This window comes from Bactrocera neohumeralis, chromosome 2, assembly GCF_024586455.1.
Source record: "Bactrocera neohumeralis isolate Rockhampton chromosome 2, APGP_CSIRO_Bneo_wtdbg2-racon-allhic-juicebox.fasta_v2, whole genome shotgun sequence".
Taxonomy (NCBI): Eukaryota; Metazoa; Arthropoda; class Insecta; order Diptera; family Tephritidae; genus Bactrocera; species Bactrocera neohumeralis.
In genome coordinates this window covers 83,584,495-83,610,586 of record NC_065919.1, presented here as the reverse complement: position 1 = coordinate 83,610,586, position 26,092 = coordinate 83,584,495, and the positions used below count along the sequence as shown (strand labels likewise).

Genomic DNA, 26,092 nt, shown 5'->3' with positions numbered 1-26,092 from the left:
GAAAACAATGAAGAGCATCCAAGTAGTGGCTTCTAACAAGTGAATGGGAAATTTGGTTAAACGTTGGCATGTTTATATGTATTGGCTTAAAAACCTATTTTTGGACGTAAATAAATATTTGTATTAAAATACGTAAAATTGTAGTCTTTTGTTCTCGGCCCGGAGGCCAGATGGTATACTATATCTGATTGTCTTGAATATAATAAGGTTGCAGGGTGTTTATTATGTAATGTTCATGTTTTAATATTTATGATTTTGCAAAAAATTAAGTACATATGTATATCGTATATTTTTTATTTTATACAAATGGCCTGAATTTTTCACCGTTTGCTTAAATACTATTCTGATTGAAAAATGTATGTGTACGCATTTTTCAAATTTTTTGCTTCGAAACCAAAATTTTGAAATTGTCAAATTTAATTAAGGTGAATTGAAGCAAATATTCGTCTATTTTTAAAATTTGTCCTAGAAGCAATTTTATTTATGGATTATCCAAAGTAAGTCAACTAAATTTATTTATTGCTTTTTACCGACTTCCTCGGCAATTTCGATCTACATAACCATAGCATTTACAAGAGCATAATTTGCATAAATATTATGTGTATTTGGCGAAACTATAAGTTTTTGTTTAATAGTTTTCTGCCACTTTTTCGCATCAAAACGGAGCCTCAAGTGGCTCGAAAACGCTAGCCACTTGACCAAGATACTAGCATTGCATGCTGGTGGCCGCTAGTAAAGCAAACAATTAAACAAGCGTGAGAGGTTGAAGCAACGCCGGCAGCAAGCAATGGATGGGCTAATGTTAAGTAAAAACTGTTACAAAATATTTTTTAACAATTAAGTACAGCAAGGTATTACGAATATTTTCAAACGCCTTTCAACGAAGCAGCGCCACACGAGTTGCAGTTAATTGCATGGAGTGATTGGGCGAAGCTTTGGAAGTGTGAAGGTACCAACTGACTAACCGCCAACGCTTCCATGGTCCATTAATGTTGAGCGTGAAAGTGAACTGATCGTACCTATACTATATATTTATATGTATGTACATGAATATGTCATTACACAGTTGAGAGCATGAAGCACTTGTTGTTACCAAACGTAGCCAATCAGTTGCCAATGATGATGACATTTGCAAAATTTGAGCTTTGTCAAGTTTTTGCCTGCGAAATGTAACGTGAGGAAGAAGTGAACTTAAGTAAGTGTAACAAATCGATCAGCACAATTTTTAGTTAAGTACATGATGACACACATTATTTTTATACGCCGTGGAATATTTTGGAATTGAAGCCTCGTGATTTTGCTGGTTTTGTGTTCAGTAGCGGCTACTTGAATCAATATCAATAACTTTTAAGCAATATTTTATAAAAAAAAACTTTTAAAATTACTTACATTTGTGAAATTATAATTGATTAGACTGAACTTAGATAAGGTTTTAGTAGGTTATGTTTAGTAGTTGAATAAAAATATCGAAGAAAGGAATTATCTCAAATTTTGTATTTCTATTTTGTATCTAATTTTGTATTTCTAATTCGCTGTGAATGTTGGAAAAAGCTTACGGTGATTCAGATTTATCACAAACACAATCCTACAGTGCTATAAAGCCTTTAAAGACGGTCGAGAGATTGTTGAAGACATGCTTTGTTCTAGACGACTTTCGACATCTTCATCTGATGAAAATTTTAAAAAAGTGATGGATGTGGTGCTTGAAAATCGTCAGACAAGTGTGAGAAAGATGGCAAGAGAGCTTGACATCTCTCGCGAGTCCATTTGAATGATTTTGGGGGCTATTTTGGGTGTGAAACGCGTTCTTTCTCGACTCGTTCCGATAAAGCTGAATTTCCTTCTAAAAGAGCAGGTCTCTTTGAACCTGCTTGAATCGTGCGAATTCCGATCCCACATTCATTGAGAGCATTATAACTGCCGATGAGATATGGGTTTATGAGTTTGACATGCAAACAAGTCAACAGTCATCGGAATGGAGGGAAAAAAGAGACGAAACTAAAAAAACAACACGCCAAAGCCGCTCAAAGATCAAGGTGATGCTTTTTTTCGATATTCGCGGTTTGGTGCATCATTAATTTGTTGTGGACAGAATAACGGTCAATAATTAGTTCTTATTGGCCACATTGAGGCGTTTGCGAGAGAACATCCGTCGAAAACGGACGGAATTGTGGAAGAAGAATTTGTGGATTTTACACTATGATAATGCACCATCGCATCGAGCCACGATTGTGACCGAATTAAAGCCAAAAATCCACCACCATATTCACCAGATTTGTTTTGATTTTTTCTTGTTCCCAAACTGAAATAGCCGCTCCGTGGCACCCGTTTTCAGTCGATCGAAAGAATAAAACAAAATTCACTGAAGAAACTGAAGACCTTCCCAGAAAATGCTTATGAAAAGTATTTCGAGGACTGGAAAAATTGTTGGCATAAGTTTCTTCAGACTTCAGGGGCGTTAAGTTTTTTTCTTAGTGTTTATCACGACCAAACGAGTGTTCGTGTAACATTTTTATGTTCCTCTCTCTTATTCTGTGTTTTAAATTGTACAAGTGGATATGTTGAGAAATCAAGAGAACGGTTTTCACCTGCATTGTCGTGGATTATTCGAATTATAGTTTTCGAAAAGTTAAAGACTTGAAATTAGACCAATAAAAATCGAAGTTATTAGCATCAACAATCTTTTCTTTCAAGAAGAATACTACTACTAGGTGACTTTTTGCACTGGCTGATAAAAGGTCCGTATACACCCACATTCAATATAAAATGCATATTTCATGCGAATTCTAAAGAATTGGACGAATTGAATTTTTGCACTCAGTTAAGTGCTTTCTCTTGTTTATCACACAAATTGCAGCAATGCTGAGAAGCAGATAAGTATGTTAGCTATTTTGGGAGTGAGCAAACATATAAATAGAAACCCGAAACAAGGAAAAAATTAAAAACAATTATTGTTGAAATTTGCAAACAATTACAAAATCGCAGCAAAAATGTTTAAAAGTAAGAATATTAAGGTTTGAAATTAATAATTTTTAATTAACTTTTTTAAAATTATTTTTATTTTTTAGTAACAATTGCTGTGCTCCTTTTGGCCGCAGCTGCCAGTGCTGTGCACATTCAACAGCGTTATCATGGTCAAGACATCTACGCTGAGCCCGACTGTTCCATTGTAACCGATCACTCGCGCATGTTCCGTGACATATCCGATCCTACACACTACTGGATCTGCCCTGAGGGTCAGGAGAAGGCCGATTACATACAATGCCCGGACAATTACGCATTCATGGAGAAGGAGCAGAAATGCGTCGTATGGGAGGAATGGAAGTGGGTTGAACCATACACTAAATAAATTTTATAATGAAACTTTGACGCTGACCGACTTGAATAAAATGCTATGAAAATTAAGTTTTTAATTTATATTTGTTTTTAATATTAGTGAATTGGAGTTTATAGCAGAAGTTAAAATTTCAATGAACAATGCAAGATGTGTTCCAAAGTAAACAGGTCTTAAAAAAATAAAAAAACAGAACGAAAACTAAAATCAATTTATTTTATTTAAAATAGTCTCCTTCTGCTTCAGTGCAGCTTTTTGCACGGTCCAAAAGCATGTCGAACGAGTATTTTATGACGGTGCAAGCCTTTTGAATGGTCTCCACGTCTGCATAACGCTTTCCTTTCGTAGGCAAATGTATTTTTCCGAAAAGAAAGAAGTCGCACGGTGCCATATCAGGTGAATACGGGAAGTGGTTAATGGTTAAAATGTGAGTTTTGGTCAAATAATCGGTCCTTCGATGTCCTTCGATTGTTGGATTCTGAGAAATTTTTGGTCGTCAGTCAATTTGTGTGGAACATAAATCGATGTTTTGGAGATGTTCAATTCCATTCCCATGAGTTTCAATGATGATTTTGGCTGATTTCGGCACACACAGTTTCGAAGGAATTTCCGGTGATCGCGGATATTGATTGTCCCACATGTTGGTCGTCATTGAAGTCCTCACGACCACTTTGAAAACGTTGAAACCACTCGTGCACTCTGCCACGGGATAGACAATCATCGCCATAAACTTGTTTCATCAATTGAAACGTTTCGGTAAAAGTTTTACCAATTTAAAACAAAATTTAATGTCAGCTCTTTGTTCGGACCTCATTTTCGCACCGATAGCACAAACATACTGACACTTAAAACGCAATAACTTCACTTCCAATCAATGAAATGTCATGAAACTCTCACTATACAATCGATAAAGATAGCAGATTCTAACTCGGTAGACATATAGATGGCGCCACCAGGGGGCGCTAGATTCAAAAAGTCCTGTTTACTTTGGAAGGCTCCTTGTAAGTCAATTTACTATTTAGTAGAATGCTTTTAAAGTAGGAGCTTCTTTACAATATTGAAACCATTTACTATCTTCCAGATTTATGTTCTTTCAAAAGGCTTTGATTAATATCTCTTTAATAGTATGTTCGGATCGACAACTAAAACATGTTTTCGTGGGAAAAACTGGTTTTCGCACGAAAACTTCTGTTTTTGTCCATGTAAAATCTGTCAAACGAAAACACAGTTTTCGCTGAAAACTACCTGAAAACTTACATTCATATTTAATCGGTGCCTGCCTAAAGTCTGTCACTTGATATTTGTTTACATTCCATATGCAAAAACAGCTGTCGCTTGATATTCTCATATTAGGGTGATTCTCTTGCTCTTGCAAAACCTTGCACGGTGCAGAAATTGCAGAATTTCCTTCTTGGTGCAACGGCACAACAACTAACACATGCAGAAATTTATTTGCAATGACTATAAATATGTCAGACCAAACCCCACGTTTATTTTCGTGCCGTCATATATCACTAGATTCTGCAATGGGTGCTCTCTTGGCCTTGCATATTTCGGTATAAGATTTTTGCATTTTGTGTCATCGTGCAATCTTGCAAGAGCAAGAGAATGCCGCTATTGATAGTTGTCAGTGAAAACTCATCGAAAACACACATTGTCGGTCCGAACGACTTAGATTCCACAACATACAAATATGTTTTCAAAATGTTTTCAATGTCGGTCCGAACATAGTATAATAGTATTATTTAATATGGTTAGTTTGACCTTTTATTTGTCAATATTTCCTTAGTAATTACTACTCAAGCTCAATAATCACTATCTAGACGCATTAGAACTCTTGGACAGCTATTCGAAGCAATTATCGCCCACATTCTGCACTTTGCCTATATAATTAAACACTCTAAATGTCATACCGATTTTCTCTTGCATTTTGTATGAATTAATTGTATTTTATTACTTTTTTCTTTCTGCCTGTATTTACTAATAACTAACAACAATTAAAGTATCAGACAGTTTTGTCTGCGGTTTTTTGGTAAGTTAAACATGGTATTGACCTATATAGTTTTCGGTTAGGCCGAATTCAACAATTATTATTACAATTACATTTTCATTTTCCTTTGAGCAAACACAAAGCAAGCACAACAACAATTGAAGAAATATGTATTTATAAATCCATAAGCTGGACAGCGGACAATAAATCGAAAAGAAAAAATAATTGAAAAACATTACCATTTCCAATTTGCTATTTCTTTGCCTGCAATCGGTTAGGAAATGTGTGCGGTTAAAAATGCATAGGTCTGTTGATGACCAAAGGTACTTAAGCGTGTATGTACATGTGTGTGTGCAATCGTGTCCAGTGGTCCAATAAATCGCAAGCAGGCCGCAATACCAATGATGAAATGAAAATTGGGCGAAATAAAGCAAGGTAAAGGCTGATTGATGCGCATACTTTATAAACGAGTGCACCAATACATACGCTTATGTGTGTGTGTGTGCCCATTACAAGTGGCTGTCTACAGAGTGTGCACACTTATGCATTCCCATTTCTTCACCCACACAAAAACACTACAACTATACAAGTGCTTATTTAAAAAGTTTTTGTACATTTCATATAAGTAATTGCCCAATTTCTTATTACGTGATGTTGTCGGCCGATTGCTTTTAAGTACGAGTATGTGCACTTGTGTATATAATGCATATGAGTGTTGAAGCATTTAATAAATTTGTAATTATGTATATACTTATGAGTAATGCATACCACAAACTTTAAATTGTTTTACGTAATGGGTTTTTTTTTTTTTTCTTAGATATGTTTATAACCCCTTATCTTGGTTGAACTTAAATCTGTCTCTAAGGCCAACAAACTACTGCGGATGTGCCTCACATACTTTTAACCTTCATTTAAGTAAATAATTCTACTAAATTATAAATGTTTAAAAAAGTTTTTAAAGGTATTGATACAGGAACACAAAAAATATTCTCAACCCACGTACTAGGTCTACAAACAAGAACGGCGTGATGTTAAAATGAAATGAAATACTCAGATTTTATCTAAATGGATTATGTTTTTTTGTGTTGCCGTTTTATGATTTGAACAAAATGTCGGTCAAATGGCCATCCACTCCGTTTACGCAAATTTTTGATGACCCCGGTAGCATTTCGGCTGGAATTTCGGCTATAATGCGCTGAAGGTTGTCATCGAGTTCCTCGAGCGGTTCTAGCTGATTGGCGTAAACCTTTGATTTAACATACCACCCGGGAAAAAATTATAGAGGCGTTAAATCGCTTGATCTTTACGACTATTTGACTGGGTCATTACTCGAAATTAACAAGTCGCCAAACTTTGCATGCAATGTGCCCATGTTTAGACGTAAAACTTGATCCGGAGCACCGTCTGGTTGGAAATAGGGATCGTCCACGTCGATTTAGTCAAATTCCTGTGAAAAAATCGATCAACATGTGTTATAATGCTCACTATTGAGGGTAACGGCATTTTCCATCTCATTTCGAAAGAAATAAGGGCCGATGCCGACCCAATGGTTAAGTTTTGGGGGGTAATTGCCTTTCATGAACAACACGGGGATTTGATTTTCGATGAACAAGAATTTTTGAATTATTGCGAAGGAGAAATATTTACGATGAGTCTGACAAGCTGGCCAACAGGGGTAATGGTCGAAAATTCTACGAAAAGTTACGGGGACTAACATAAGGTTTTAAGACCAGAGCAAACTCCATGAAGAAGCTCGAATAAAAAATACCCGTCTGAAGATCAATAAAGCGTCGGGGACCGATGGATTGCCGGCCGAGCTATTAAATACGGCGGCGAAGGACTGATAATGAGTATGCATCTGCTTGTTTGTGGAATATGGTAGGACAAAAGCATGTCTGACGATTGGAATTTAAGTGTGCTCTGCCAAAATCACAAAAAAAAAGATCCCATAATCTGTGTCGACTACCGTGAAATAAGCCCCCTCAACATCGCATATAAGGTTCTATCGAGCGTATTATGTGAAAGATTGAAGCCAACTGCCAACAAATTGATTGACCATGCGCCAAATCTCCGAAAATGCCCGTGAAAAAAGGGTCGACACACACCACTTCTTTAACGATTTTAAAGCCGCTTTTGACAGCACGAAAAGGAGCTGCCTTCATGCCGCTATGTCTGAACTTGGTATCCCTGAAAAACTACTACTGACGTTGAGCAATACCAAAAGCTCCTTCAGGATCGGGAAGGACCTTTCTGAGCCGTTCGATACCAAATGAGGTTTCAATGCGAACTTGTCCAATCAACTACTCGAGAAAATAATTCGAGTTGCAGAGCTGAATAGAGAAGGTACAATCTTCCTCCAGAGTGTACAACTACTACGGAAGACTTACGGTCCTTTGCGTACTAGCATCGGCGATTACCGAAGTCGATGGAACGATGAGTTGTTCGAAATATAACGACGACAGTTTGGCGAATTATAAGACAGCGGCTACGCTGGTCGTCTGAATGGATGAAAACAATCCAGAGGAAGAAGAAGACCTCCGCTCCGTTGGAAAAATCAGGTGGAGAAGGACCTGGCTATACTTGTAATCGCCAATTGGCACCAAACAACGATAAGGAAGAACTACTGGCGCGCTCTTGTAAACTTGGCTATAACCGCGTAAGCGGTGTCTACGCCAAAAAAAGAAAAAGAAGATGTGTATATGCACAAAAATGAAAAAAGGATAATTACAATACTATAAAACAACACATAGACTTTCTACAGAACAATAATTTCATTGGAATATATCCTTGTACGTATTAATGAACGTTGCTTGTACAATTAGTATTGACAAGACTCAATTTGTTCCAACTATTTGACATTTGTAGCATACATATTCAATACGTCAATTGGTATTTCTAATGAAAGAGATGGCAAAATGAAAGGGTGAGCATACATCCGGATTCTGAATCTACGTTTGGTGTCACCGAAAGAGTTAAAAAATACGTAAGTGTCATCTGTATAGGCAACAGATAGCTCAGCTTCTTAGTAACAATAAAAAGGTTTGTAGAATCTACATATATCTTCAACACAGGATAGAACGTACATATAAGTATATATTTATAATTTGCATATACATGAGTAATATGTAAATTAAATCTGTGAATATTTATATACATATATATACATAAGTACATCCATATGTATAAGCATATAAAGGTCAATATAATAGCAGATGTACAATTTATACATAATCAACAACTATTAAGATCTATTTTTAAGAGTAATTTACTTCGTGTGTACTGTATATTTCTTTAGCAGGGCACTTTTGAATATATTTTCAGTAAATTAATTGTGAATATGCTATATTTTCCGTGCCTTAACGATTAGCAAAATCATTATAGTTGGATTTATTTTCAATATCTCTGTTATCTCTTCATTCAATATTTTTATATTTATTTGCTTATTATTTTAAGCGCCATTATTATCATATAAATGCAATGCTTATTTGTACTAAGCACATCCCGTATATACATTGGACCAAAAAAATTGTAAATAAAACACAAAATAGGTAACTGTTCATCAATATTTATTTTCTCGCCTTCAAAGTAGTCCCCAACAGATATAAGACACTTATGCCAACGATTTTTCCAGCCCTTGAAATACTTTTCATAAGCACTTCTAGGGATGGCCTTCAGCGAATTTTATAGTATCTCTTCAATTGACTGAAAACGGAATCCATGGAGCGACAATTTCAGCCAAAATCCGGTGATACGGTGGTAGATCGATGGTATTAATCACGTTTTTGAATTTAAATTTGGTCACAGTCGTACACTTTTTAAAAGAAAGAAGCTTTCTTGCCATCTCTCTAACACTTGCTTGACTATTTTCAAGTACCTTCACTCTTTTCATATTTACACCAGTTGAAGAGGTCGAAGGTCGTCTCGAACGAGGCATGTCTTCAACGATCTCCCGACCGTCTTTGAAGGCGTTATACCACTCATATGATTATGTTTTTGATAAAACTGAATCACCGTAAGTCTTTTTCAACATTCGTAATGACTCCGCACATGAAATTTGGTTAGAAATACAAAATTTGAGATAAATTCTTTGTTCGATATTTTTATCCATTGTAAAAATCGCAACGCACTGCTTGGGTGTAGCCAAGAATGATAGAGAAATGTTTCTATCATTCTTGGGGTGTATCGACTTCAGCAGCTGCTGTAAACAAACCAATTGACAGATCGCGCTCATATTTAGCATAGTAATTAAGGACACTACTACTAACTTAGGAAAATAAATTTTTTTGAAATATCATACACCTGGGGTATTTATTTACAATTTCCGTGTGCTTTTTTATCTCAATGTAGATAGAACAATATGAAATCATTTTTGAAATTGGTATTTACTTATGTATATTTTTTAAGTGTTAACTATAAACATTAAGTATAGTAGGTTGACCAAGGTATCTTAATTTCTTATCGATCTTGCATGCAATAATTAACGACTACGGTACACCCTAATACACATATGTACATATAGAGCATCTGATTGTTAAGCAAGTTTATGTTTATTAGGTTGATTGCTTTAGGGTTTGGTCCAATTAAAGTGCACTTTAGCTATAAATATTTGTATGTATGACTATATGTAAACATTTACATATGTATAAGATTTATGAATAATATATATGTAGTTATTAATTATTATTTCAAAATGCTGCACGAGCACATACACTCGTGAGTACTTAGGTACTTAACACGCCCATTATTAGCACAAATGTTGTTTCAATGTTAATTGCTTCAATTGCTATTTATGTTAATGCTATTGAAAATTAGTAAAAAATATGACTTAGTTTTATTTTTTATAAAATATATTGCTAAATGTATAGGTATTGAAGGCAGTGAAGTGAAATAGAGTGTAGAGCGCTTCTCAACCCATGATGTTATCACAGTTATAAATTGTCAATTCATCAACTACCTAAGTATACATATATATATATTCGGCATTAACAAATGAACTAAAAAATAGACTGACTAGAAAATGCCTAAAACTTTGATTTAATTATAAATAGTAGAGAATAATTTATTAATAAATTTTAAAATTGAACATTACACATACTTTAAATAGTTTATTCTACTAAATGTTAATATGCTATATAATTTTATTTTACTAAACCTTATTTATGTATATGAAGTTAACATTATTTAGTTATATATATGTACATACATAAATAAGTATTTGCTTAGCATTGTACTTAACATTGAAATATTTACGCATATTTTCGCATATTCAACATTCACAATTGGCGATGCAAAAAAAAAACATTCATATTAAACACATTAGCGTCCATTAAAAATGTTGCATAAATACCCACATATATACAAACAAACAAATCTTGAAAGCTCTGCTTATGCTTGCGTTCAGATTGGAAATCCGAAGTTGCGATGCTTCAGAGCATTGAATGTCACACAACCCATTGACAATTGATTTTTAATCGCTATAAAAAACGACAATAACAACAACGTTATTTGTATAACGTTTAAATTTACCATAGGGCACCAGCTGGAGATTGCTATGCAGTTTGAATGTCAATGATGATTCATGGCAAATAATGAATGTAAGCAACTTTCCGAAAGTGTGCATCTCCATTTTTGTAAAATAAAATATTATTATTTAGAAAAATATTGCAAAAATTCGGAATTGCTTACTGAAAATATTACATGCTTGTGTAATGTTGTGTTGCACAAAATAATTAGTATTAATTGATCAAATTATTATTTCTGTCTTGCGAAAATTCTTGTTTTTGTAGCTAGGTCAAGCTTTCGCCAAATTTTATGTATTTTAGGCACAAAATGGACTGTTATGAATAAATAGTATAAATGGAAAGTCTTTATATTAGGTGTTTGGGGGCTCAGGGAAGTATTGATTGGTTCGACCCAATTTGGATACACGGAGTTACCATTATCAGGAAAAGATTTCTTTTGAACTTCAATTATATACTATCTCACACATTGACCGATATTTTCAGTCAGCTATAGATATTGGGATCCACAGATCCATCCTAGAGGCTTGAAAAGTTTTGGTTGAATTTGGAATATTTGGCCATATACTGCTTTACCTTAAAGATATTATGGGAAGTAGGCGTCCAATTTCGTCCATTTGCACTGTGACGTAGAAATATGAGAAAAGTGACACGAACTAAATATAGTCGAAATCAGTCTAGCGGATCCCGAGATATGTGATTTCACCAAAAAGTCCAAAAGTCGATAATCCAAATTTCACACCGGCTCCAATAAAGTTTCTCATACCATCCCGGAGGTAAAATTTAATGTTTGGCTTATTTTAGTAATTTTACCGTTATATAGGAAGTGAGCGGGGTTATCTTCGGATTTCATCCATTTTCGCACTGTCGGTAGGAGTTCTTATAATATTTGTGCACGGTAAATTTAGTTGTTATAGCTTTAGTGGTTTAGGAGATATGTACAATAACTCATTAGAGGGCCGGCCACGTCCGTTTTTTTTCAAATTTCTGCTTATAGATGTTCCCTTAATTTAGTGGTGCAAATGCGACCAATCATGATTTCCAAGCATTGAAGGCGTTACGAAAGACATCCTCCGGAATAGACTTGAGAGCCGAGGCGCATTCTGCTTAAATCCCCTTTCATCGACCTTTTCAGACAAGGAAACAAAAAAGTCCGGAGGCCACATCTGGGCTGTAGGGCGGCTGCGGAAGCGTTGGAATGGCGGTCTAGGTTAGGTAGCTATTCACAAGAGAGGCGGTGTGAGCCGGAGGGTTGTCGTGGTGCACTTTCCAATCGGCTGCGATGTCTTGAGGTTTGTCCATGAACAAACAATTCATGGTGGACGATGCCTTTGATGCCAAAAACGACAATGGGCACCGTTTTCACTTTGGATTTGCTCATTCATTAGCGACCTCTTCCCGGCCCTCCAAGAAGACCTAGTGCCACCGAAATGCATTTTATGGCTTGCACCACTCACAGAAACACGTCGCGCGAAAATGTTTGTCCTGACTCTTCAGGTGTTCGGAGACAACTGACTAGCCGCTTGTTCGTTATCTAGGAACGATCTCTACCGAATGCAGTCGGTGCGCGCACGCTTCGAAGTACAGTCGAGGCGGAAGAAAATCAGTTCTATTATTTTCCGGACAAACCCCGTATATCTCGATTAGTTTTAGATGATACGTACAACCGTTAGGTGAACAAAACTATTATACTCTGTAGCAACATATTGCAAGAGTATACAAATTATGACAGGAAATAATTTACCAAGATTGTGATATACTCGCATTTGAAGTAGAAGAGCGAACTACGAAACTGTCATCGAAAAGGTGGAAGACCGCTATGACAACTTTGTTCGGTTAGAGATTCGAAAATTCCAAAAAAAAATATTTTTAACAATACGAACTTTTGAGCTAAATTTTAAACACGCACATACATATTATTTATATAATCAACACCCCTATGCAATATACAATACATGTACATAAATATATGTATATACAATAATAAAATTATAATTTTACCAACATTAATATTATCAATAATTCAAAACATTTGCCTAAAATGTAATATACATACATATTTTTTATGGTATTTAGGTTACAACAAAAACCTGCTTAACGCATTTGTCATTTGAACGCTGCATCAATTGACAGTAAACTGGACAGGTGGTGATTGATAGAAATACAAGTTGACGGCCAGGCCCCAGGGAAATCGAAAGTGAAGCGGCAATCTAGCGCCAAGAGACCGAATATTCCGAATACATTCTAGTATGTACTAATAAAAATGCGCCATCATGTAAATTTGTACAAATACAAACATAAACTAATACTACATGCTTTTCACTTCCATTATTCTTCTCTGCTTTTATTTACATGAAAATATTTTTGTGGAGTGTTTATTGAGCGGTTTTGCTGAGTGAAGTTTGCAGGTTAACTTTAAGGCCACTTCAACTGTCAAATTATTTGAGAAATACCAAGAAAATAATAATCAAAATGTACATATTATTTCCTCAAATGTGTGTGTATTTATTTGTCCTTTTATCAAAGAAGTTAATAAATAATTGTATAATGGAGATTACTTGCTTATTCGATCTATTTTTCCAATATTTTAGGTGTTCTTTGTGAAATATATTTTGAAAAATCCATGTGACTGTTTTGTAGGAGACCCACAACAAAAAATGCTTGACACTTGTGTCTTTGCTAATTTACGTGTGTACAGCCATACATACAAGGTCTGTCGCAAAAGAAACAGAACTTTTTAAATATAACTGTTTCTGGTGGCGCCACCTATTGAAATGAAAAAAGTTTATGGTGATCAGTGCCTATCCAAGAAGGTCGTGAGGACCTCTGTGACGATCAGAAGTCGGGACGGCCAAAATCAGTGATTACCCAAAACAATATTGAAAAAGTGCAGGAATTTATTAGGAATGAGCCGAAATCTTCTTTGCGTTACATGGAAATGGAGTTAAATATCACCAAAGACTCCATTCATCGCATTTTGATAGATAAATTGGGTCGACGGAAGGTGTAAAAATGATAATGCGCCGTGTCATCGGTCGACGCTTGTCACTGATTTTTTGGCATAAAACTCCATATTAACCATTAATCACTCACCCTACTCACCTGATCTGGCACCCTGTGATTTTTACCTATTTGGAAAACTTCATTTGCCCATGAAAGGACACTGGTTTCAGGACATTTCAGCTATCCAAAAGACGACGACCGATATTCTCAAAAGCATTCCGAAAAATTACCTTAAACACTTGAAATGCTAATTGATCGGGCTAAACGCTGTATCGAAGCACAAGGAAACTACTTTGAATAAAAGAATATAACTTTTGAAAAATATTAATTTTTTGTTGTTTTTTTTAACAGTCCTGTTTCTTTTGCGAGAGACCTTGTATGTCCCTATATAAAGGCAACCGAAATTACTTCACATAATATCCGCTGTCAGTGTTAATGGTTTTCCTTCTCTTTTGATTTTGGTTCATGCTGAGCAGGGTTGACCTTCAACTGAGGCAACCTTACAACATAACCCACAATTGGCGCTTGACGTCATGGTATTTAAAAAAAGCGAATCAAATGCGCAGTTATATATACATTCACGCAAACCAGCTCAATATAAGAAATATAAAGGATATTCGTTTGAATAAATGCGCATAACTCAGAATTACTACGACAATTTTCAGAATTTTGCGTGAAATGTTGGTGTGAATTAATGTTAATTGGACCGTAGGCGAATATACACATATAGTATACTGAAATTTTTAAATATTAACGCTGCATTTTCAAATAAAAAGGAAATATTTCCACATTTCAAGCAATCTCTAGACACGAATCCTTTTCAATTTGCTAATATATTTTGTCAACATTTATATAATGAAAGTATTTATTGGAATTATCAAGAGCCTTATAGTTAAATTTCATGGCCATAACTACGAGCATAAAGGACAATTAGGGGAATTAAAAGAAAATACTTTAAATTGTTTTAAAATTTTAAGAATTTATATATATTTTTTATGAACACAAAAAACTTTTTCAAGAAAACTAGTAAATATTCGACGGCACTAAAAAAAGTTCTCCACTGCAGTAGTGGTTCTGGCCTTCTTTGTGGATGAAACTTAAAACCAAAATTCTCACTAGAAGATATTGTTTGTCCAAAGATGGTCAAAAAAAAAAAATAAATAAATAAAAAAATAAATAAAAAATAGTCGAAATGGCATTATTTAAAAAAAGTGGAATTTTACCCAAGATTTTGATCGTTTCTGGCTTACCAAATTTGAATTTTGATCTGATTAAAAAACTGGTAGGTCAATATATGTAAGATATATGTATACAGTGCATGCAGAAAAACTTTGGTAGTGATCGGATGATTTGTCTCCAAATATCCACTTATGCAAGTTTGAAAAATGTAGTTTTGAGAAAGAAAGGTTTAAGCCATTTTTTAAATTTTTTGACGTAAATAATATGACATTGATATTTATGTAAGAAAGGGGTAGGTTAGGTTAAAGTTGTAGGCCAATAAGCCACGCATAGTCTAGTTTTGGTTCTTTGCGATACCAGATGGAGTAGAGTTGCTAAATCCAAGACCAGTAGTCATCCTTTAGGACGTGAATTTCAACAGGCTCTGCCGCCTCACTATCGATTCCTCCACCAGTGTATCATATCTTGGGGACGCCATATGCTTACAGCGTAGTCTTGCCAATGCGGGACAAGTGCACAAGAGATACTCCATTGTTTTCATGACCACCAGGCATTGACCAGTTGGTATTCAAATCACGTTCCGACAGTCGCTTCTATCGAGTGCCAAAGGAATTTTTGTGTATTTCCAATCTACCGTTTTGCACATGACTTTGGCAGTTTTGCACCCAGATAGTTCGTTCCTATAGTGATTCAATGGCAGTAACCGACAAAAATTTTTTTATACACTCTCTTTTTTTCTTTTATTACAAAAATCATATAAATTTTAATGTTTATATGTGCATATAGAAATACAATTAATGGACGAACGTCATCAGACCCAGTTGGCCCATCACAATTATGGTACGTTACACAAGTGTAAGTATTATATGTACTATATATATGTACATATGTATGTTTGTATGTATATATATTTAGTCAGGTCGATTTGTTAGAGCCACATTCAACCAAATGAACAAAGTACTTACTGACACGCAATTGTAATGAAAATCTGCGCTGAGCTGAACTCAACTGAACTTAACTGCTTCTAAGCCAAAATAAACAATTATCGGCTTGGCGTGTGGCATGAGTTTACTTACACTCTTATGCGTACAATTGCTTGTAGGAGTATATAAGTATATAATATATTACCTGTGTTTGTAGTATGTTGTTAGTGGCTTACACGATGTCCACTTGCCAGTAAAGAGAGCTTAGTCTATAGCAAAATCTTTGTTGTCCATGCGCTTATGTAAGCATGTTTTGGCATTGTTGTCCTTCTCTGCACACATACATAGTAATTATTTATTTACATATTGCATTAATTTTGGCTTAAAGAAATTCTATTTTTGCATTTACACAATCGCTTACATTTACCATATATTTAATGACGTCCTTTCATTTGTTTTACATCTAGGATGTACCTAAAGCATGCGTAATAGCCTTATACAAGTAAGTATATGCATGTACCCGTAAAAAACACAAGCCAACGAGTGGTACAAAGCCTTCAAAGAGATCGTTGAAGACATGCCACGTACGACCTCTTTAACTGACGAAAATATTAAAAAAGTGAAGAATATGGTGCTTGAAAATCGTAAGGCAAGTGTTAGAGAGATGGCAAGAGAGCTCGATCATATTATAATTTGGGTATGAAACGCAGTCTTGCTCGACTCGTTCCGATTAAGCAGATTTTTTTTTTCCAAAAAGAGTAACTTAAACAGGTCTGTTAGGTTCTGCTTGATCATGCGGATTTCGATCTCACATTCATGGAAGGCATTATAACTGCCGATGAGACATGGGTTTATGAATTTGACATGCAAACAAGTCAAAAATCATCGGAATGGAAGGAGAGAAGAGACGAAACAAAAAAAAAAAAACACGCGAAAGCCGCTCAAAAATCAAGGTAATACTCATTGTTTTTTGATATTCGTGCTTTGGTGCATCTTGAATTTGTTCTGGAGGGACAGACGGTCAATGCGGTGCTATATTTGGCGTGAGAACATCCTTCGTAAACGGCGGGAATTATGGAAGAACAATTCATGGATTTTACACGATGATAATGCACCATTGCAACTGGACACGATTGTGACCAAATTTAAAGCCAAAACGCAATGAATACCATCGATCAACCACCGTATTCTCCAGATTTAGCTTCGTGTGTTCCTCAAACTGAAACCCGTTCTCAGTCGATCGAAGAGATAAAACAAAATTCGCTAAAAGAGTTGAAGGCCATTCCAAAAAAGCTTATGAAAAGTGTCTCGGGGACTGGAGAGGATTACTTTGAAGGCGACAAAATAAATATTGATGAATAATTAAATATTTTGCGATTTATTTCCAATTTCCGGGTACTTTTTTGTTACAATGTATTCGGTTATAGAAATTCTGAATTAAAAACTAATGTTAACATCAAGAAAAATGGTAGACCCGGTAATTTTTCACATAATTATATTATTTGTACATAATAATTGGCCAATTGAATTAATATTTGAGATATAATTCTTTTGAAATCCTAGAAACTTAAAAATATTTTTAAGAATTTCTTATTCCAAACGCCAGATTAAAATTAATATTATATTTTTAGTCAAAAAATCGGATCATAACTAAAAAAATTAGTTTTCTAACCTCCGAAAAAAAATTAAAAAGCGTGTTTTTAAGAAAATTTCAAAATTGCATTTTTAATAAAATTTCAACACATTTTTACTTTTATTTATAGGATTTATTAGAAATTATTAATCCTTTTTATCTCCTCCATTCCAACTTTTGTATTGAAAATTATTTTTTTTTTAATTTGTTATTCAAAAATTAGATTGAAAACAATGTTATCAATTTTTAATTTGCTTAAATTTGTAACTCAAATTTTGAAAATTTTGTGATTGAAAATTTAGTTTTTATTCAAATTTTTGGAAATTTCTAAAATTTAATATTTGATCTTTTTTAATTAAAAAATTCGCAACCTTTATCTGCACACACATTTTTCGATCATGATATATAGTACTATATATGTATGTAATTTATAACCCTAACTGATAACTGTAATATTTATTAATACAAATGTTTAAAGTGAAATAAACAATTAAATACATATTACATATAACAAATATTTTCCTCATTAGTTTTAATATTTCGCATTCACCAGAACAATCTTTCTATAGAAGAATATGCTATTTGTTAACGCTCATTTCCAACGAATACTATATTCTCTTTAACACTTTATTAACTGCAAATACCTTTCATAGTCAATTACACTTAATTTATAGCCTATTAGTAGTCTATTAGAAAACACGTGTGATCCATTGAACTTCGCACCCCTTTGGTGTGGTGAAATTATATTTCCAGCAATAGATAGCATTTTCCCCTGGCGCACACGCAACGCCACTTCAGGGGTAATTCAAGAAAATATACTTTCCACTGCTATCACACGAAACCTACGCGCACGGCCGCTCACCCACCAGCAACAACAGCTGATAAATGATTACAATGGAAAGTGAACGAGCGCCACTTCAAACGCTCGCATTTCCACTGAGCCAAACAACCGCCAACACTTCCGTTTATTCACTTGTCTTTCCAGTGAGCGCCAATTTTTCGTTTTCACAGACAGCACTGAGCGCACATTCTGCTGGAATTGATTTAACCTCTAACTCTGTGCGACAGTTGGAAAGGTTGGAAAACAGCCCCAAACGAAAGGCACAGCTGAGTGCCAAAGGACCAAATGGGGATATGTGCGTCGACGGTGCGCCGTCAATACTTGTACAATAAACAAAAGCTCCGCCTATTTTTCTCGCAATACAAATGCGCGCGCTATTAGTGTTAGTGTCAGCTCATTAATGTATGAGTGTTTCAATATTTTATTGTTGTACTGGGCATAGACCACTCCCACGCAGCCATATTTGAATGAAATGTGAAATTGCTCAATTTTTGTCCGATTCCCTCAATGTCGTCGCCGTCGTCTTCGCTGTGGATACCAACGGCGTTGGCGGAGACGCATCAAGGAAGCGACATGCCACACGGTCGATATTTTTGAGCACACTTGTCTTTTGGTCTTTCTAGTCGTCGCTTTATGCCCGCACCTTAGCTTTGTGCTTTTCAGTTTTTCTGAGCGCATTCTTGTGGAGGGAAATTATAGGTAAGGCAAGCAAGTGAAAATTGCTGAAACCTGTCTAACAAATACAAACAATACCACGCCATTGCAACAAATTGAGGTTACATCCTTTGGCATTGTTGTTATCACAGTTTACATATACATATGTACTATATACCCAAACCAGTACATAAACGTACCTTTCTGCTTATGTACAGGTATCTACCGTTACAATCAATTGTCAGTGTGGAAGGACATGGTATGTCAGCGGCACTGCAGCTTACAGCGTGAAAAATGCTTTATTTGGTGGAAGCCGTCATGTAGAGTGCAATCGCTAGGCAACTGCGGTAACAACAAAAACCAAAAAAACACATTTCACAGCACTTTATTGCGCTACTGTTGTTTTTGCATTGCACTTGGTATTCAGTGTTCAGCCTCTCGCGCGCCTCGCTTTTGTAGTTATAGCGGTTGTGCGTAGGCGATGACGTCGAGGATGGAAAGCTGCTGGCGAGGCACAAGTATAGGTGTGTAACTATGGTGGACTGGCGTGACTGTATGTGTACATACCTCACGCTGCTGTAAGTAACACGATAGAAGGTCATCGAAATGTCAGAAGTTGCATTCCCAAATTAACACAAGCGTTGTTATTGTATTACATGCACTGTCTATTCGTGGAATTTTTCTCCACATAAATACCGTAAATGTGTGAAGGCATGTGCGTGAGCACGTAATCGTTAAGGATTCATGTCGAAGTTCGCAAAACATTTCGGACAGGGGTTTCGTTGAGCTATTGCTATTTTTCATTTCAGAGTAATTAAAATTAATAGACAACTATCAAATTTCCCACCGCAGTTTGTTAGTTTTTATATACATATACGTATACGTGGTCTATATGATATGATTGACGAAAATTTTATTATGAATGTAGAATTTTAGAATTTGCCATCATATAACTTCCAGTACTAAGGCTTGGTTAGTTCAACAAAAGACAGTAGAAATAAGTAAGTAAGAATGAGTATATCACAAATGATGAGCTGAATTTTTACTATAGAATCTATTGTAAAGAATTATAAAATGAATGAGAGGATTAAGGCAGAAGATATGTGTCAATTTATTTAGCATACTAACAAGCTATAATTTTTGAGTTTGCTATCGTGAAATCAAATTTGATTTCCATATAACTAGTGAATTAAATTTTCCATTTTCAAACGGTAGCGATTTATTGAATTTTTCTCCAATATTTTAGTAAATTCGGCAAGTTTAATTTTGTATGCATATACATATATCTACATTTATTGAATTTTAAATTTATTTTATGCTTAGGTTAGGTTAAGTTAGATGGACGTGGACTGCTATATGCAGTCCTTTGTGAAGCCATAGAAAAGAAGAACTTCTGTGTTCGAACTTATAAATTAACGAAACGTTTAGTAGCTTATACAAATCACAGACGATTAACTTCCATTCTCGCCAGTTCGGGAACAAACGTGGGACAGTTAAGAAGGAAATGTTGAGTTGTTTCCACCTCATCTTCTTCCATACAGCTTCTGCAGATGGCGTCTGGTGAGATTCCCTACATTACAGCATGGCCATCAATAAGGCAATGGCCTGTTAAAAGCCCCACAACTAAGCCTTACTGAAGGCAAAAAGATCACTAGATCTCTTGCGATCAATCTTGGGCCAAAAGGTTGTTGTGACAGTGCATGGTGGCCCAGCGCCGGCCAAGCTTCCGCGAAGATCAAGTATCTAGTAGTACGACACAACAGGACCCGCTCCCATTCTACCGATAGCGGTTCTAATGTTCCTTTCTTACCAGCTCATCAGCTTTGCAATTTCCTGCGATTCCGATATGGCCTGACCAGTGTTATCACAAAAACTTAGATACTCCTCGACCAACCCTGAACGCACTGTTAATGAGTTCAAGGATGGTATCGCCGTTCTGCTATCTGAGTGAATGGACACTTCTCTGAAGGAGGCTGCACTTTGGAGCAGTAGACCTGCTGCTACCTTAATGGCTTCAACCTTTGCTTGGAAGACACTGCAATAGTCAGGAAGTCTGAAGATGGAGTTGATAGAGAGTTCCTGAGAGTAAACCCCTTCCCCAACCTTCTCCTCCAAGCTTTGACATCCGTAAAGAAGCCCACTCCCTCGTCGGTATATGGGCAGTGAAGGAACTGCCAGAGTTCGGTTTGGCGACTCTGTGATCGATGTGATCCGGTATGAAGTCAAAACGTGTGAGGATATCCAAGTGTTAATCTCTTAGTCTGATAACAACATTTAAAATTTATTATACTTAAATAAATTTGTTGCAAAAAAGTTCAGCGAAATTAACATCTGATTTCACCCAAATTATTTATCAGCTTCAGTTGTGATTAAGAGCTATCTATCACTGGCTCATTTGACCCGAACTGACAAAACCAAACCCAACATTACAAGCTTTTGCTTATTCCAATTTTCCAATAAACTTGTTACGTATATAACCCTCGAGTGGGATGGTTTTCAGCGCCTTTACCGAATTTTGATTCATTCGGCTTCGGGTAAGTTTTGGAGCATCATTCGCTAGTTGTACAATTTCGACGTGATGTTCATAAACCCATGTATCGTAAACATTTCTACAAAAGATTCAGATCTCTTGGCATGAATCATACATTGATACGCTTCATATCCAAAACAATATTCAATTTGTGTTAAAGCAATCCATAAGAAATCTTAAGATCTTCTGCTATCTCTCTCCTATTTACAACTTACTATACATTGCTAACTTGAATTCGGTTACTAATTTGACTCTGTACCCATTATTTTTACCGTTCTCATATCCCCAAACTGGGTCGTCTTCGACTGGTCTGATCTGATGTCGTAACTCCTTTAATTTGGTTTCCATTTGGTTCGGAGTTCTGCGACTTCCGACTGTAGATTCAGCGTCAATTTTCAGTATTCAAATACTTGATCATGAAGAAGGCTCTACATTTTCCAGATTGTCCGCAGACCTACTTCAAACCTTAAATCATGGTTACCCCGTTATCATCTGACTTTTGTAAAATTAAGATCGCTGTAGAGCAAGCCATATTAATAACTGAACCATTCAACATCCTGTTTGCATTTTATCGCTTCTTCCCGCTGTTTGATATCTTTTCTCTAGCAAGATAACTTTTTGTCACGTTATCCTTCATTGCAATGTTGTTATCCTTGGCGAAAACTTTCATTGAATGAAAAGACGTAAGAGGATTATGACTTCATTTGTCAAGTGAAATAGACAATAATTCATGCACAACGCAATGCTGTATAGTGCTACTAGCCGCCATGGGAAAAATGTGATTTTGATGATTCCAAATTGTGAATTTAAGAGTATTCTTTGATAATTCCGAAAATGGGATAAAAAACTAAATTTTCAAAATTAAAAATCTAATTTTTAATCCAATATGCCGCGATTAAAAACTAAAAATTTTAGTTTTTAATTAGACTAGGTAAGTATGCCACCTACCTAGTGCTTCAGAGTGTTAAAGATAACATACGATGTAAGCAAATGCGAAAAAATTTTAATTCTGAAACAATTTATTTTTTAAATATTTAATTATATGCTGTGGATTAATATTTTTATTCTTTAATCCGTAATGTGGACTATTTTATTTTACTACCTACCCTGAACAGGGTATATTAAGTTTGTCACGATGTTTGTAACACCCAGAAAGAAGCGTCAGAGACCCTATAAAGTATATATATAAATGATCAGTATGTTGAGCTGAGTCGATTTAACCATGTCCGCCTGTCTGTCTGTCCTTCTGTCTGTCTGTCCATCTGTCTGTCTGTCCGTCCGTCCGTCTGTCTGTATATATACGAACTAGTTCCTCAGTTTTTAAGATATCCTTTTGAAATTTTGCAAACATCATTTTCTCTTCAAGCAGCTGCTCATTTGTCGGAACGGCCGATATCGGACCACTATAACATATAGCTGCCATATAAACTGAACGATCGGAATCAAGTTCTTGTATGGAAAACTTTCACATTTGGCAATGTATCTTCACCAAATTTGGTATAGATTATTTTCTAAGACAACAATGTAATCTCCGAAGAAATTGGTCAGATCGGTTAACTATAGCATATAGCTACCATACAAACTGAACACATAGTTACTAAAAGAAATGCACCTGTGAAGGGTATATTAGCTTCGGTGTAGCCGAAGTTAACGTTTTGTCTTGTTTTTTTTTTTAATCCCGTATTTGCGAATAAAATGTCCGGTATTTGAGTTTAGTTTTTTTTTACTTTTGAATACCGTATTTGAGATTATAAAATATAAAAAAATAAAAATTCAAATTTTTGCAAACCTGATCATGGATCAATTTTAACACTCCTACAACAAAAGTCTTCTGTTTTCTTTTTGCTCCGTGGTTAGCTTCATTTCTCATAAAAAGCACCGATGAAGGCATCCAGCTACTAACTTCTTCCATGAAGGTCTAACCTACATATATGAAAACTCTACTAACGCTGAATTGTACAATTTAAGAAACCATCCTTCCAGCAATATGCAATGCCGTGGCCACGTTTTTCGTCATGAGAAGCCTCGTGTACATTTAGAGAAGATTTCACCGATAAACTACGCAATCGGTAAACATAAAATTCAATTGTATAAAACATAAAAATATTTGGAAATCATTAGAACGTACATACATATGTACATATGTATATATCTTACCGCCTACACTGAATTCAAAGCGTATTAGGACTTAGTAATATTTGAACAGACTTTGCACAAACTCAAATAAACCTACTTAGGAAGAATATGCAGCATATAATAAATATTAATATTCAAAGCATACTCTCCAGTTATTAATCATTGGTATTATATCAATAACTACCATGCATGTATATATGTATGTATATATTTCACCTATTCTACAATGGTGGCTTCCTAAAAACCCGTGCACGTAAAAGATTATTACTAAATGAATATTCAGAGAATTGTGCCATACATTTGACGCAAGAAGCAAAATTTATTGTTCTGTATTTGTAATATACACACACAAACTTACGTATGTACATACATATATGGCGCTAAATATTTTACATATATTTTCATATACATCTATACATATATACATATTTGACACAATATGTAAACATTAGCGAGCACCCTCACACACACACAACCAAAACCGTGCAGCTCCTCAGGCTGCCATTGATGACTTCCATTTTAGTTTTACTCTTCCACACTCTCAGCAGCCATTTTGCAGTTATTTCACTTCATTTTCGTTTTTGGTATTGTTACTAGTTATTTCACATTTTGTGCGTTGCCTCCACAGCGCCGACCCATTGCTGCACGCCGAACAAAGAGTGTCTCCTCTTCGAGTGCCAAATGCCAGCCGCAGCGAATTCCACCACTTCAACACAGTCAAAGCTTTTGTTTGTGTGGCTTTGTGAATTTCGGTAGGATACAAATGTGTATGCTACATAAGCGTTTATATATATTGTATGTATATGGTGTGGAGAGTGTTTTTTGTTTGTATTGTCAGCTCAGATTTTATCTGAAGCAATGCTTACATAATTATGAGCGGCGCAATGAAAGTGTCAAAATGGTTCAAATGAAAAAGTTTTCTGTTTTAACGCAAACATTTCCACTTTTGTGTATACATTTGTATATTATTGACTCATAAATATTTTATATGCTTACATAAAATTTTTCAGGCACATATATACGTACATTTTATATACATATATTCTTTTATATGCCGATTAATATAACCGCAATTGGCTCTGAATCCTCTTGCCTGCCATAATATATGTCAAATGGCTTGTAGAAGTTTTTGTAGTTGCAAAGTTTATTTTTTTATGAAAGTTTTAGTTATAAAGTTTTGTTGATATAATTGCCACGCTATATATTAATTAATGCTTTTTTGTGAACCTAAGAACCAAGTAATTAATTGCGTCATAGTTTGGCATGCTCTCAATCGATTAAAAATATATAGAAGAGTTGGAGGTTATGATGAGTTTATGAAATCAATTCACTAATTTGTACTAAAGTTTTCTCTCGTGTTTGCTATATACTATATATTCTTCGTATACTTGATAGCAAATATTGATTACTAAAATACATATTTCGTAAGCCAAAAGTCACATTTCAAATAGTGATGAGCTTATTGCTCCAAGCGTTTTAATCAAGACTACAAATTTTCCAATTTGGCTGCAGTCATAACTAGAAGACAAATCATCCCACCGATTAGTTTTTTATGCTTGATTTGCATATTTCTACATAAAACGACCTTGCTATTTTTCTAATGTTTGAAAAATGTGATTTTGATGGATCAAGCCATCTCTCTTTTGAGGAAAATTCGATTTCTTAATTTTCAATTTTTCTATTTTTTATTTGTGTCTATATATTTTTTAATTACACGCTCAAAGTATTAAAAATTCATTGGTGTAGTTTTCTTCATAAAACTCCCAAAAATCACCGTATTTTAAGGCAATCATAGTTGGATTGTAGGTGTGCCACTTAATCAGACATAATTCGGAAAGTTTCCTTTCCACAATCTGTACATATGTGTATATGTATATATTATATATATGTTATTTTTGTAATTATTTTGATTTTTGTTTTATATAGGACTACAAGAAAATAAATGAAATGATCAAATTATTTAGTTATGCCTGCTTGTTATGAAAAGTTACGTATACGTCGTGGAGTCAGCTGAAAAGGTTATTGGTTTTTAGGCAAAAATATAAAAGTACGTTACACAAGTTGAGAAAAGCAATGTGCTTGAGAACTATAATTTCTTTTAAGTACAAAAACATGATTTGAAAGATATTCATACGAGTATAATGTTTGGCATTTTTTTTCGTAAAATGGCCCAACAACACAAAAACCGAATGTAAATATTCAGACATTAAAGTGAAGTATACGCGTGCTTTTTTAACAATTTAAAAAGTATTTACCTCATTAGCGTTCCAATAAAAAGTTTTGTTATTCACCAAGTATCAAATAGAAAATTTAACAAATGTTTGTCAATCGTGACAATCTTTGGTAAAAA

The 26,092-nt window shown here is 35.0% G+C and overlaps 2 protein-coding genes across 2 annotated transcripts in view; one reads left to right on the top strand and one right to left on the bottom strand.

Moving 5' to 3' along the window:
- Window positions 1–26,092, bottom strand: part of LOC126767616 (uncharacterized) — a 42,235-nt gene extending 16,143 nt beyond the window's left edge. Inside the window, exons 1-2 of the mRNA XM_050485073.1 lie at window positions 25,998–26,092; window positions 16,154–16,280 (exon numbers count right to left, since the gene is read on the bottom strand). The gene's annotated coding sequence lies outside the window, so the exon portion shown is untranslated. The remainder of the gene's footprint in view (window positions 1–16,153; window positions 16,281–25,997) is intronic.
- On the top strand, window positions 2,932–3,364 carry LOC126767617 (uncharacterized). The gene is made up of 2 exons (XM_050485074.1): window positions 2,932–3,000; window positions 3,069–3,364. Exons 1-2 carry the CDS (start codon window positions 2,991–2,993, stop codon window positions 3,347–3,349), a joined length of 291 nt encoding a protein of 96 aa, XP_050341031.1. The 5' UTR covers window positions 2,932–2,990; the 3' UTR covers window positions 3,350–3,364.